This window comes from Rattus norvegicus, chromosome 1 (genome assembly GCF_021556685.1).
Source record: "Rattus norvegicus strain SHRSP/BbbUtx chromosome 1, alternate assembly SHRSP_T2T, whole genome shotgun sequence".
NCBI classification, from domain to species: domain Eukaryota; kingdom Metazoa; phylum Chordata; class Mammalia; order Rodentia; family Muridae; genus Rattus; species Rattus norvegicus.
Window position 1 is genome coordinate 196,285,862 of NC_141534.1, and position 13,150 is coordinate 196,299,011.

General features: G+C 41.7%; 1 protein-coding gene across 2 annotated transcripts in view; it reads left to right on the forward strand.

Moving 5' to 3' along the window:
* Positions 1 to 13,150, forward strand: part of Sec23ip (SEC23 interacting protein) — a 42,965-nt gene that overhangs the window by 13,620 nt on the left and 16,195 nt on the right. For both annotated transcript variants that reach the window (NM_001134859.1, XM_087560197.1), the window contains exons 6-12: positions 1,675 to 1,795; positions 5,122 to 5,211; positions 5,919 to 6,060; positions 7,282 to 7,490; positions 8,677 to 8,795; positions 9,263 to 9,415; positions 10,968 to 11,063. In NM_001134859.1, coding sequence (NP_001128331.1) covers positions 1,675 to 1,795; positions 5,122 to 5,211; positions 5,919 to 6,060; positions 7,282 to 7,490; positions 8,677 to 8,795; positions 9,263 to 9,415; positions 10,968 to 11,063 — 930 coding nt within the window. The remainder of the gene's footprint in view (positions 1 to 1,674; positions 1,796 to 5,121; positions 5,212 to 5,918; positions 6,061 to 7,281; positions 7,491 to 8,676; positions 8,796 to 9,262; positions 9,416 to 10,967; positions 11,064 to 13,150) is intronic.

A 13,150-nucleotide genomic window follows, 5' to 3' on the forward strand; every position in this document is an offset into this window, starting at 1 on the left:
ACATCCACCTGCCTCTGCCTCAAAAGGTCCAAAATACCACACCTGGCAAGTGTATTTTGAAATAATTTATCAATCATGGAAATTCAACTTTTTTTCACAGTTTCTGTTTGGGTGACACATTAACTGATACTAAGTATTATCTTAGAAGAAGTTTAGTAGATTTTTTTTACTTGGTTTGATGGAGCCCTCTTTCTACAAAGGTCTGGAGAAGATATTCAGGGTGTCTACTCTCCGTTGAGCTCCCAGCTCTGCCCTCGCTCGTATTATGAGAACATCAGTGGGGCGACAATTTGCAAATCAATGGGTATATAGAAAATTAATAATAATAACTTATTATTTTATATGTTTTCTTCTTCTTCTTTTTTTTTTTTTTTTTAGACAGTTTCTCTCTGTAGCCCTGGCTGTTATTGAATTCCCTCTATAGACCAGGCTGGCCTTGAACTCAAAGATCTGCCTGTCTCTGCCTCCCAAGTGCTGGGATCAAAGGTCAAAGGCATGCTGCTATCACTCGGGCTAGACATGCACTTGTTCATGTTCAAGAAAACTATTAAAAGGTACAAAACAGGGGTTGGGGATTTAGCTCAGTGGTAGAGCGCTTGCCTAGCAAGCGCAAGGCCCTGGGTTCGGTCCCCAGCTCCGAAAAAAAGAAGAAGAAGAAGAAGAAGAAAAAAAAAAAGGTACAAAACAAAACAAAACTCAGTGTAGTGTGTAATCCTTACTGATATTGAAATAAAAGTGTGATTAGTATGAAAAGGTAACAAAGGAAAAATAAAAGCCCTCCCTCACTGAATGTGGTATTGCCTGCATTTAGTCCCAGCACTTGGAGGCCGAGGCATTCAGATCTCTGTGAGTTTGAGGCCAGCCTGGTCTACATAGTAAGTTTCAGGCTAGCTAGGGCTACATAGTGAGACCCTGTCTCTAAAAACAAAACAAACAAACCACAAAAGGTAGTGTTTTGTTTTTATCATTCAATTTTTGTCACTGAAACTGAATTTGTAAATTAACTGGGAATTTTGTCATTTAAAGGGGATTTTTTTTTTTTTTTTGCTTAGATATATTTGTAAGACAAAGATTCTTACAGGTAACTTGTACAAACCTGGAATTTACCTCAGTTTTTAAATTCTTGTATCTATACACGTACACACACACACACACACACACACACACACACACACACACACACACATACACTTACTCATCCACACCCCTCCCCTCCCACTCCTCCTACTCTCCTACCCTTGTAGTGCTGAGAGTTGGGAAAAGCCAGTATAGACTACTTTTGGTTTGGGTGTGTGCCTTTCCAGCATAAGCATGGGAAGTAATGATAGGCTGTCTCGATGGTTGATGGTAGCAGGACCTTTATGGAATTTGCTTGGGCGCGGTTCTACTTCATTTATAACATCTGTATTGGGAAGCATAGGGCTTTTATAGTAAACACATTACTTTCAAGTAGGCTTAGTGGTATATTCCTGTAGTCCAAAACTATGGGAGGCAGAGGCAGGAGGATGGCTGGAGATTCTGGTCTAACTTTATTTAGACGAGATCCAAGCCAATCTGGGGATGTGTATTAAGACCTCTTCTTAAGAACCAACTAAACACCTCCCCCAAATGTTGCTTAACCTATAGTGGGAAATAATTTTGCTAAAGAGCCTGTCATAACCTTGTGTCTTGAAGGTTATTGTGCAGTTCCAGCCTTCTTCAGTACCAGATGAGTGGGGGACAACACAAGATGGACAGACGAGGCCCAGAGTTGTAAAGCGTGGAATTGACGACAACCTTGATGAAATTCCTGACGGTATGTTTAGTTTGCTTGAGAGAAAAGTCCCCTGTGCTGCTCCGTTAGTGTCACCCTTCACTATGAAGACAGACACAGTTACTAGAACTGCTTCCACAGTGCTCGGAATTTAGCCATGTGCTGGTCACGGTTCTGTCTTTTTTTTTTTTTTTTTTTTTTTTTTAGTTCTTTTTTTCGGAGCTGGGGACCGAACCCAGGGCCTTGCGCTTCCTAGGTAAGCGCTCTACCACTGAGCTAAATCCCCAACCCCACGGTTCTGTCTTTTTAACTTACTGTTTTCCTTTTTAAGTTTTAGATTAATTAATTAAAATGTGTAGGGATGTGTTTTGCCTGCATAATGCATATATGCACCTTGTGTGTGTTTGGTGCCAACAGAGATCAGAGAGGGATTCAGATCCCCTGGGAGTTAGTGATGGTTGTGAGCTACCTTGTGGGTGCTGGGAACTGAACCCGGGTCCTCTGCCAGGACGATAAGCACTCTGACCCACTGAGCCATCAGTTCTGCATTTCTTTTGTTTTGAAATAGGGTCTCACTATGTAGTCCTGGCAGTCCTGGAACTCAGAGATCTGCCTGCCCCTGCCTCCGCCTCCCAAGTGTTAGAATCACCGCACACCTCACAACACAGTTGTATTACTTTTTGTCTTTGTGTTTGGAATTCTGTTACAATACACAGACCAGAGTCTATAATATGTATATATGTGCTTTGCCAGTTTGGGGGAATGTGGAGTTATAGTGTTTTTAAAGGTTTATTTGTGTATTTTGTGCACATAGTTGCTTTGTATGTATGTACGCACACATCAGAAGCAGCATCAGATCCTATTACAGATCAGATGGTTGTCACCCACTGTGTGTGTGCTGGCAATTGAATTTTGGACTTAGAAAAGAAGCCAATACTCAACACTGAGCCATCTCAAGGCCCTGGAGTTGTGTTTGTAAGCCATGCTTGTCCAAATTACTCTGTGGGAGCTGGCAAGCTTGTCTCTGAAGAGACAGGAAGTGTTTCAGAGGCTTCAGATGTTCTAGTTTGATCTGTTGCTGTGATAAGTACCATGACCAAAATCCACTGGAAAGGGAAAGGTTTATTTCATCTGACAGTTCGTAGTCCATCACTGATACAAGTCAGGGCAAGAGCTTGAAGCAGAAACTATAGTAGAATTCTGCTTCCTGGCTTGCTCTCTGGTGTATGCTCAGCCAGCTTTCTTATGTACCCAGGCCTACCTCTGTGTTTGTGTTTCTGTGAAACACTTTGTAAAGATAGGTGGTGGTCAGGATTTGGCTCATGGGTCTTAGCTTGCCAATCCTGTGAAATAATGTATATGTAGTTTCCCCTATTAAATCTTTATACCTTTTCTTTTGAGATAGGGTTTCATGTAGCCCAAGCTAGTCTTAAACTGATGTGCAGCCGAGGCTGACCTTGAACTCTTTCCTGATTCTTTTGCCTCTGTCTCCCAAGCACTGAGGTTATACTCATGAGTCATAATACCCTGTGTTTTTTAGAGGGGTGTTTTATTTATTTATATTTATTTTGATATAGGCCCTCACTGTGTAGCATTGAGTGGCTTAGAATTTGCTATTTAGAACAGATTTGCCTTATATTACAGAGATCTTCCTGCTTTAGCTTTCTAAGTGATGTGATTATTCTATGAGCTACCAAACTTGGCTTTTTGAAAGATTTATTACTATTTCTTCATTCATGTGTATGTGCAAATGCTTGAGGAAGCCAAAGGAAGGTATCATGTCTTCTGAAAGGGCAGGGAGGTATAGGCAATTGTGACCACATGACGTAGGTGCTAGAAACTAAAGTTGGGTCCTCTAGAAGGAGGAGTAAATGTTCTTAACTTCTGACCCATCTTGCCAGCAACCCTGTCCCCAACCTTTTTGAGACAGCCTTTCACTATGTAGTCAAAGTTGACCTACAGCAGTTCTTCTGTCTCAGCATCCCAAGAGCTGGCGTGACAGATGTATACCTCCACACTTGGTTTTCCTCTTTTCTGCCATTGAAGAACATATTTTATTTTGATACTAGACATTTCATTGTCTAATAAGATAAGATAAATAGGTGTTATGAGATCCGGATGAAATAGTGTAGGAAAATAGATTGAACTTTGAGATATATCTTGTCTTGTTACCGGTCTGTTATTATGATGAGACACCAAGACCAAGGCAACTCTTAGAAAAGGAAGCATTTAATTGGGGGGCTTGCTTTCAATTTTTACTATTATCATGGTAGGAAACATGGCAGCAGGCAGGCGTGCAAGCAAGCAGGCATGGGGCTGGAGAAAGAGCTGAGAGCTTTAGATTCTGTTCTGAAGGCAAAGAGAGTGACTGGGCCTGGTTTATGCTTTTGAAACATCAAAGCCCACTTCATGACATAACCCCTCTAAGGCCACACCTCCCAGTCCTTCCCAAACAGTTCCATTCCCTAGCGACTAAGCATTCATATATGAGCCTATGGTGTCCATTCTTACTCAACCATACTCCTATTGGTTTTTGTTCTGTTTGGAGATAGGGTTACAGTGTATAGCTCTGATTGGCCTGGAACTTGCTTTGTAGACCATGCTAGCCTCCAGCTCACAGAGATTTACCTGCCTCTCTCTCCAGAGGGAGGTCCCAGGACCTTGGCTGGCTGTCTTAGAATGCTTTTGAATTAAGGGGAGGGACTTTGGGAATAAAGACTTTAAAGTTTTATATTGTCAGATTGTGTGTCCATGTTGGGCTTAGAGTTCTATGAAGGATGTTTGGTTTTGCTTGTTTGTTTGGTGTAGGGGATTGAGCTCAGGGCCATGTACACACTTTATTCCACACAGCTACAGTTTCATCCCAGTTATGTGGAGTTCTGAAAAAAAAAAATATACATTATGAGGGTCAGTAGGTCTGTGAAGAACTGATGTTTTCTTTTCTTTTTTTTTTTAAAGATTTATTCATTTATTTATATAAGTACACTGTAGCTGTCTTCAGACACACCAGAAGAGGGCATCAAATCTCTTTACAGATGGTTGTGAGCCACCATGTGGCTGCTGGGAATTGAATTCAGGACCTCTGGAAGAGTAGTCGGGTGCTCTTAACCGCTGAGCCATCTCTCCAGCCTGAACTGATGTTTTCTTAACCTCTCCATTTAGTGTGCCATTATTTGCCAAACTAGACAAATTATTCTAATTTAATATGAGGAAATGAGAGATATTTGCTTGGGAGGGTAATGGATTTCTTTGACTAGTTTATGATAATAAGAATATCAAGAATTTAGCAATTTAATTAACAATACCAAGTACTCAGCTTTGTGTATATGTGTGTTTTATGATAATGATAATTTATTTGTTTTTACCAGGGGAAATGCCTCAAGTTGACCATTTGGTGTTCATGGTGCATGGCATTGGGCCAGTGTGTGACTTGCGCTTTAGAAGCATTATTGAATGTGGTAAGTGCACGCCACATCTTGGTTTATAGACACCTCCGATTGCTGGTAGAGGGGCTCTTTAGTGTTCATTGTTATGGTAGTTGCTAGCTATGTACTTGTGGCTGGGGACTGTGAGTGGAGATTTCTGTGGTCAATAGGAAGTATTGATCTGTGTTTGATCTGCTCTTATTGCATACACTCCTGGATTCTGAAGAATTAGAAGGCATCTGGGTAATGATTTCACCGTTTTGGCCAACAGCCAACCTGGCTGAGCCCTCGGAGCAGCATAGAGCTCCTGTGTACTGAGCTGCTACAGAGGGAGTCCTCCGAGAAGCTGCTTAGGGCTTTGTCTGTAGTAACTGTCTGAGCTTACTGAGGACTCAGTGCTCCCAGCACGTGTGTTGTCCTCAGCCTCTCAGATACACCTTCAGGTGTGGGTGTGTCACTGCTACTGCCAGTGCTAGGAGAGGAGAGGCCCTGGCTGAGTTAGTGTGCCAGGGTCACGTCGGTTCTGGAACCTGGTGCTGAGGAGGGAGTTTGAGGAAGTTAAACTAAGTTTTTTAAGGCCTTAAATACAATATAACTTAAGACGTACTTCTGATCAGTCAGTGTTTGTTCATTTACTATTTTTTCATCTTTTTAAAAACATCTATCTTTTTGTAAAAAGCCAGCAGATTTTAGTTAATTAGCTACAATGGTAAGATAATTTACTCTTTTTTTTTTTAAAGTGGATGATTTTAGGGTGGTTTCTCTCAAGTTGCTGCAGACACACTTCAAGAAGTCTGTAGATGAAGGGAAAGTCAGCAGAGTGGAGTTCCTGCCAGTTCACTGGCACAGCGCCTTGGGTGGGCACGCCACGGGTGTTGACAGGTTTGTAGATTTTGATGACTTGTTTTTCACAGTAGCTGAAATTAGAGGCAAGTTTAAATTGTAATACAAAATGGCTTATTCCAACATAGGCAAATAACAGCCTTTTACTATCTCACTGTTCCTGTGTATTCCTAGTGTAAATATTTAAGGATCTAGGAAATTTTAGACAGTTTGTTTTGGATGCTGGAAATTGAACTCAGATTCCCGGATGTGATGAATACACCCTAATGTTCTGAGGCTGGCTTTAAAACAGCTGAGCTGCTATGGGTTAGGGGGCTGTGGAGAATGTTCTAGAATGCCCAGCAGCACCCTTGTCTAGTTGACAGTCAAACAGATCTTCTCCATGTGATAGCAAGCATGCTCAGATTGTGTCGAATTTCCTCATGCGGTGAAAATCACCCCTCTTTGAGACTTATATTTTTAGTTTCTTGGTGGGGAATACATAAAATTATTAAACTGTAGGCCATTTACTGATGCCACTGAATGTTAACAGCATTTACCAGGCACTGTGGCAGAAATTCCCCCCTTCAGCTTTGGATGCGCCCGTTTCAAAGCCACAGGTCCAGACAGTATTTATGCTGCCACACACGGCTGATAGCATGTTTGTAGCTGCTGACATTGTGATGTGATGGGGCCCGTGCTTTCTGAAGCTAATCCTGCAGACCGTGTTCTGGCCGCATTGTGCTGTGCTGTGAGGTGCTCCCTTCCCTCTGTGAACGCTCACAAGCTGCCCTTAGAGAATTTTTATTTCTGGTAACTTCTTTCATATTGTAAGTGTGACAGCCTCTTATCTCTGCCTGCCACAGTTTTGTCAGGCATCCAGATTTTCAGTTCGTGAGAAAAGTGGGATAGTGGGCTTGTCCATTTAAACATGGAAGTAAAGTCTTCACTTAGGCCATGTTTTACAGCAGCCCGTGGTAGAAGTCTCAAATTCAGAGTGCACTGTGGCACACGGAACTGTCTTACCTTAACTATTTATGAATTATTCTGCCAATAGAATCAGCACATAGCTAGCCTGTGATATCTAAGGTTGATTGTACTAATTAATGTATAATCTATACCTTGTACTCTTATTTAATAAATACTCTTTTTAATAAATACTCTTTATTAAAATATTTTATTAAAAAAGTACTCCTTTTTAATAAATAAAAATTTAAAGTTAAAATTTCAAAAGTTCAAGGTACACACTGACAGTAACTTCTTTTTTTTCTTTTAAAACAGGAACATCAAGAAAATTACTTTGCCAAGTATTGGTCGGTTCCGGCACTTTACCAATGAAACTCTGCTGGATGTGTTGTTTTACAACAGCCCTACCTACTGTCAGTCAATTGTGGAGAAAGTGGGAGTGGAGATAAACCGGCTACACTCGCTTTTTATGAGTCGGAACCCAAACTTCAAAGGGAAGGTCTCGGTCGCTGGTCACAGCTTAGGTAAAGCTTCCCACAGTCCCAGATGTGCTGTTGGTTGGTTCAGATGTAGTACTTTGCCTGTCTCCTTTAAAGACTTGGGAAGCTCTGGTTTGTGAACAGAGGACAATATTTGCAGTTGAGATTGCCTTTGCTCTCAAATGCAGTAGCAGAGGAGGCAGGCTGTGGGCTTTGTGGTTGCTCTTTTATTTGTGTGTGTATAAGTTAGAGTCTGTTAGTCTGTTGAATGCATGCCGTGTGTGTGTGTGTGTGTGTGTGTGTGTGTGTGTGTGTGTGTGTGCGCGCGTGCGTGCGCCCGCCCGCCCGCCCGACCTTGGAGGTCAGAAGAGGAGATCTTATCTCTTATCTCTGGAGCTGGAGTTATGGGTGCTTGTAAAGGGTTAGATGTGGGTGCTAGGGACCGAGCTTAGGTCCTCTGGAAGAACAGTGTGCACTCACCCCTGAGCTGTCATCTGGCTGGTAGGCTGTGTGTGGTTTTTTGTCATTAGACGAAATAGGAATATTGTTGCTCTTTAAAGAAATGTATAGGTAGCACCCCATGTAGTGTGGATTTGCTTGTTTGGTTTGTTCAGATGCTTTTATTTGTTCAGTTTGTTTTCTTGGCTGCAAAACTTAGAGCGTATACAAGACTCACACATGTACACGCATGGACGTGTGTACTCGAGCACCCTGTAGAGCCATTGGTAGGGTCAGTTTCCTTTCAGCTTTACATTGTATCTTAGTTTGGATCCTATTGCTTTGATAAACACTGTGATCGAGAGCAGTGTGTGTAGGAGAGGGCTTTTTTTAGTTTATAGTTGCAGTCCATCCCGAAGGGAGTTCAGGGCAGGACTTCCTGAGTACAGGGTAGCTGGAAGCAGAGGCCGTGGAAGAAAGCTCTTTACTGGCTTGTTCTTCCTGGCTTGCTTAGCACTCTCAGCATTACCTGCTAAGACGGGCCTTTCCGCATGGGTCTTTACCAGTGATAGGGTGTTTCTCAGTGGAGGGCTCCTGTTTCTCATAACTCTAACTGGAGATCCAATTCAGGTCGCTGATTCTGCATTGGCCGTGCTATCTTGCTGGCTTTGATTATCAGGTTTTAATCAGAAGCTCATCTTTGTATGACTTTTAAAAAAAAGCAGGAGAGTTTATTTAGTGTTGAAAAATACTTGGGTTAACTTTGTTATAAAGTACAATATCTTTTTCTTAGGCTCTTTGATACTGTTTGACATATTGTCTAATCAGAAAGATATGAGTATCTCTAAGTCTCCAGGATCTGTGGCTGTTTCTAATGGAGTTACGAAACATTCGAATTTTCAGGAAAAGCAGGTAAGTTTGTAGTTACCCTGTTGACATTGAGAGGTAAAGCTGGAGCTGAGCTCTTCTCCAACACCTGAACTGTTCCCTGTAACTGTTCCCAGTTGTTAAGATAGTGTGAGAGGTACAGTAGAAGAGCTGACCTACACACCTGCAGTCCTGGCTGAGGTGGGAGGGTGATGAGTTCAAAGCCAGCCGGAGCAATACAGAAGATGCCATCTCTAAAAATAGGAGGTTCTCTCTCTTTTCCTTATGGATTATAAAGTTAATGTGAAGGCTTAGGATTTCTAAAAGTAAGTTATTATAGGAAATGGGAGCATGAATGATTTATTAAATGTATATATTTTATAATTCAGGTGAAAGAGTGCTAAAACTATAGTTCATTTGTACAGCAAATTATTTCAGATTTCATGCAGATCAGGAGACTTGTTATGGGAGTTTTGCCTGAGCTTTGCATTGTTTTCTTCCTTTGTATTAAGGTCTCCGAAGAGTCAAAGCTGATGTCAGACGAGTCATGTGACCTTGATGTTGAAGATGAAGAACCCCTAACTTTGCATGGAACCCTGGAAGCACTCAGCCTGTTTGATTACATTAGCACTTTTGAAAAGGAAAAGATTGATATGGAATCTCTGGTACTGATAATAGCCTGATTTATTTTGTTTAAAATTATTTTTCCTTTGTGTAAGCTTGAAAATTGAAGAAAGTTTTAAGCACTTTTATATCAGAATTTATTCCATATAAGCCAAAACTTAAATGTTTAAAAAAAAATAGATTAAGAAGGGGGCTGGGGAGAGAGAGATGGCTCAGTGGTTAAGAATGCTTGATGCTCTTATAGAGGACTGGGCTTGGGTTTCTAGCATCCACATTGTAACTCACAACTATTACCTCCATTTCCAAGATCAAGTACCCTCTTTCACACGCATGCTCATGTACACATGCTCATGTACACACACACACACACACACACACACACACACACACACACCCAGACCCAGGATAACATACATATACATAAAAAATAGTTATTTTAAAATTTGAGGGGAAAAATGTGTGAAGCTTTTTTCAGGCATGAGACAAAACCCAGTACTGTATGTGGACAAGACTTTCACTGTAGTGCACGGTATGACAGTATCTAATGGCCAGAGACAGATTAGGTAAAGCACATGGACCCAGACAGACAGGGCTTTATAGTCAGGGCCTGCCTGTACCAGACTAAGGATAAGCAGCAGGCACACGGGCAGTGTAACCAAGAGCATGGCTCATAGGAAAGAATGTAACAGGCGGCCTCGTGCCTCGGTGGAACAAGTCTGAATGCCTGTGAAGACTACAGGACGTCCACTGCACACTGCTTTAACACTGTGGGACCTGTGCAGCCACAGTGCACACAGACAGGGTGCTGGTGGATTCGCTTGTCCAGCCCTGCAGTAGGACTGCAGCAGGCGAATGACCTATGTCATCATGGATTTTGATCTGTTAAGGCACTCCAGTGAAAAGAGAAAAAGCTTGAGGGCCCCCACCCCCCAACACACAGAGAGACAGAGACAGAGACAGAGAAGAGGACGTCGATGTCATGTGTACCTGAGGGATTTCTTCAGAGAGGGCAGATTGCTACAGTTGTCCCTGAAAGAATTGGATAGTTGGGACTAGAATGGACAGGAAAGATTTGAGGGGAAAGATTTGTTGTATGTTTTTAAAATTTTACATGACATAAACATATTTTCTATTAAAAATAATAGAATTTTTTAAAAAATCTTTTTAGGATTTATTTATTTTATGTATGTGAGTACACTATAGCTGTCTTCAGACACACCAGAAGAGGGCATCGGATCTCACTCATTACAGATGGTTGTGAGCCACCATGTGATTGCTGGGATTTGAACTCAGGACCTCTGGAAGAGCAGTCAGTGCTCTTAACCACTGAGCCATCGCTCCAGCTCCCAATAATAGAATTTTTAATGAAGAGGCTAATTGAAACAATTTTTTTGTAGAGCTAGATTATTGAAGTCAGGGCCTCACATGCGCTATGCAAATGCTCTGCAAACATGGTAAAGTTTAAAATAATTTATTGCTTAAAACAAAAGCCCAAGCTTCTTGAAGTTGATTCTTTTAATATTTTTTATGTATCATTTGAACTCATCTGTCTCTAGATTGGTTAATTAACATGTTCTTTGCTTCCCTTTAAAGCTTATGTGTACAGTTGATGACCTGAAGGAGATGGGGATTCCCCTTGGGCCCAGAAAGAAGATAGCCAATTTTGTAAAACTTAAAGCAGCCAAACTGGTAAGACTCGTCTCTGCCCCAGAGGAAGTAACACATTTTGTAACCTGACCTTTGTGGTGTGTGTGTGTGTGTGTGTGTGTGTGTGTGTGTGTGTGTGTGTGTGTTTTAAGGCAGGGTTTTATGCTATAGCCCATGCTATAGAACTCACTGTGTAGCATGGTTCTTTTGCTTCAGCCTCTTCAACTTCCTAGAATTCACAGTGTGAGTCACTGTGCCTGGCTCTCATTTTTGTTTTAGAAGCTTGCAATACCCCTTTGGTTGGGCAGACTATTTTACTTACCCCCAGGATTATAATAATGGAAGCCCCGGCTCCAGAGTCAGTTGGGGCTGGACTGTAGTCACATTGCACTAGATGAACCTCTTGGTGTTCCTGGGACAGGGAGTTCCCAGGACAAAGGACTTTTCATTTTCACTAGTTTATGTAAATATTCTTTAAAAGATTTATCTTATGTGTATGGAAGTTTGTCTTCCTATATGTATGTATGTGCAGTATATGCGTGCCTGGCGTTCATAGAAGTCGGAAGACGGTGTCGGATCCCTTGGAACTGGAGTTACAGGTGGTTGTGAACTACCATGCGATTCCTGGGAATTGAACCTGAGTCCTCTGCAAGAACAGGCGTTCTTAACTGCTAATCCATCTCCCCAGCTCCAGCTTTGTCTTTAAAACTGATATTTGAGGATTTCCAGGTGCAAAAACTTGTGAGGTTCTTGACAATGAATGAGAGAGGCCCTGGCTCCCGGGGAAGCTACTTAGCAACAGCACATTTATGAGCACTGACTTGATTTCTCTGATCCTTGATTTTGTTGGTTTTTTTCATCACTAACATGGGGCCCACATGCTGGCAAGATTGCTAAGCAAATAAAGGCAACTGTCACTAGGCTTTACTTCCTGAGTTTGATCTGGCAAGTTCTCTGACCTCCATGTGCAAACTGTGGCATGCCCATGCCCATCTCTTTCCCACACATGTACACACACACAGATGATGACGCGGTTAAAATGGGAGCTGTACTCTTTCAGCCATAGGTGAATGAGTATGAATAGTGTACATGACTTGTGTGTTACCCTGCCAGGTTACAGGTTAGCACATATTCTTCTATCTTGTCGATAAGTTTACATTTTTATAAAATATAGTGAGACATGAGACAGTCTCATGTGTTCTAGGCTGGCCTGAGACTCACTGTGTAGCTGAGGATGAGGGTGACCTTGACTTCTGACCCTCCTGCAGTCCCCTGTGCTGGGGTTACCGTCATGTCCCACCACGCCCGGTGTAATGCAGTACTGGGATCACAGGCAGGGCCTTGTGTATGCTAGACAAGTAGTCTGCCACCTCAGCTACATTCCCATAGCTTTTAAAAAAACTAAAAAGTTTAAAATATATTTCATGAGCTGAGAGATGGCTTAGTGGCTAAGAGCACTGACTGCTCTTCCAGAGGTCCTGAGTTCAATTCCCAGCAACCACATGGTGGCTCACAACCATCTGTGGGATCTGATGTCCACTTCTGGTGTGTTTTAAGATAGTGAAAGTGTACGTGAAACAAAAAGAAAAGTTCTTTGAAAAACTTTTCAGAAGGAACCTGTTTTATAGATTGCAGTGACTTGGAAATCTAAGCTGTAGAATTTTAAGCATGTTTGGAAGTGATTAAGGATCGATAGTACAATCTCATTTTTTAAATTCAAATGTAACTGCTTTCAGATGAGCCACAAGACTTTGCCAGGCGCTTTGCTTTGATTGCTCTGTATCATTCACAGGTGAATGGTTGACAGGTGAAGATAATACTGTGTCTTAGTGACTTTTGTATCACTGAAAAGATGGGATTAAATGTAGCCTTTTTTTTTTTTTCTTTTTAGCAAGGATATCAAATATGCATGATCTGGGTTCTTTCTCCTCTGTAAACCATCTTTGTCATTTTCATTTGAAAAGCAGTGGTTTGTAGGATTGGGAATATTACCAGTGCATGATTTCTTTTTTCTTTTTAAATTTGATGTACATTGGAGTTTTTGCTTAAATGTATATCACTGTGAGAGTGTGGGATTACCTGGAAATGGAGAGTTTTGAGCTGCTATGTGGGTGCTGAGAATTGAATCT